This window comes from Penaeus monodon, chromosome 25 (assembly GCF_015228065.2).
Source record: "Penaeus monodon isolate SGIC_2016 chromosome 25, NSTDA_Pmon_1, whole genome shotgun sequence".
In the NCBI taxonomy this organism is placed as follows: Eukaryota; Metazoa; Arthropoda; class Malacostraca; order Decapoda; family Penaeidae; genus Penaeus; species Penaeus monodon.
Genome location: NC_051410.1, coordinates 106,248 through 106,788, shown reverse-complemented (window position 1 = coordinate 106,788; position 541 = coordinate 106,248). Strand labels below are relative to the sequence as shown.

Below are 541 nucleotides of genomic sequence, written 5' to 3'. Positions count from 1 at the left end.
TAATGAGAAATGCTTAAAAATCATTTGCTTTACCATAATGTGTACCAGAATTATGGCTTAATCACTTTGCATTTTTTTTTACCAGACTTTGACTGTCCGACGAGAACTGCGAGCAATCCGTGACCGAGTTACAGCCCTACTTGACACCCTTGATGTGTCTGCAGATATTGGGCCTAAGGCCACTTCTGATTCTGATGCTGGTGAGCACTCATACTTTCCTCCACTCTGAAAACTTAACCACCAGCTATCAGTCCTTTTGGTCACCCTCTTTCTTTATCTCGCATTTCTGAGCACCTTGCTTCTTTCAGTCTTTTCTATATATGTTCTCCATTACAAATGATCAGCTATTCACATTTCAGAATACTGGGCCTCTCTTTTTTAAGGAATTCTAAATGTACATGGATTTTTTCAATCCTAAGTAGTGTGAAGTTTCATTCTAACCATGCATTTGCTCTATTAAGCCATGATTATAAAACTTAGACTTTTGTCAGATTTTACAGTCTTTGTATAATTCAGATAGATTGTATGAATCAGTTAGTCT

General features: G+C 37.2%; 1 protein-coding gene across 1 annotated transcript in view; it reads left to right on the top strand.

The window, feature by feature from the left end:
• The window catches only part of LOC119589475 (protein TFG-like), a gene marked incomplete at its 3' end in the record, with an annotated part of 15,771 nt that overhangs the window by 10,899 nt on the left and 4,331 nt on the right, over positions 1-541 (top strand). The window contains 1 exon segment of the mRNA XM_037938076.1: positions 86-200. Within this exon segment, the coding sequence (XP_037794004.1) occupies positions 86-200 (115 nt within the window).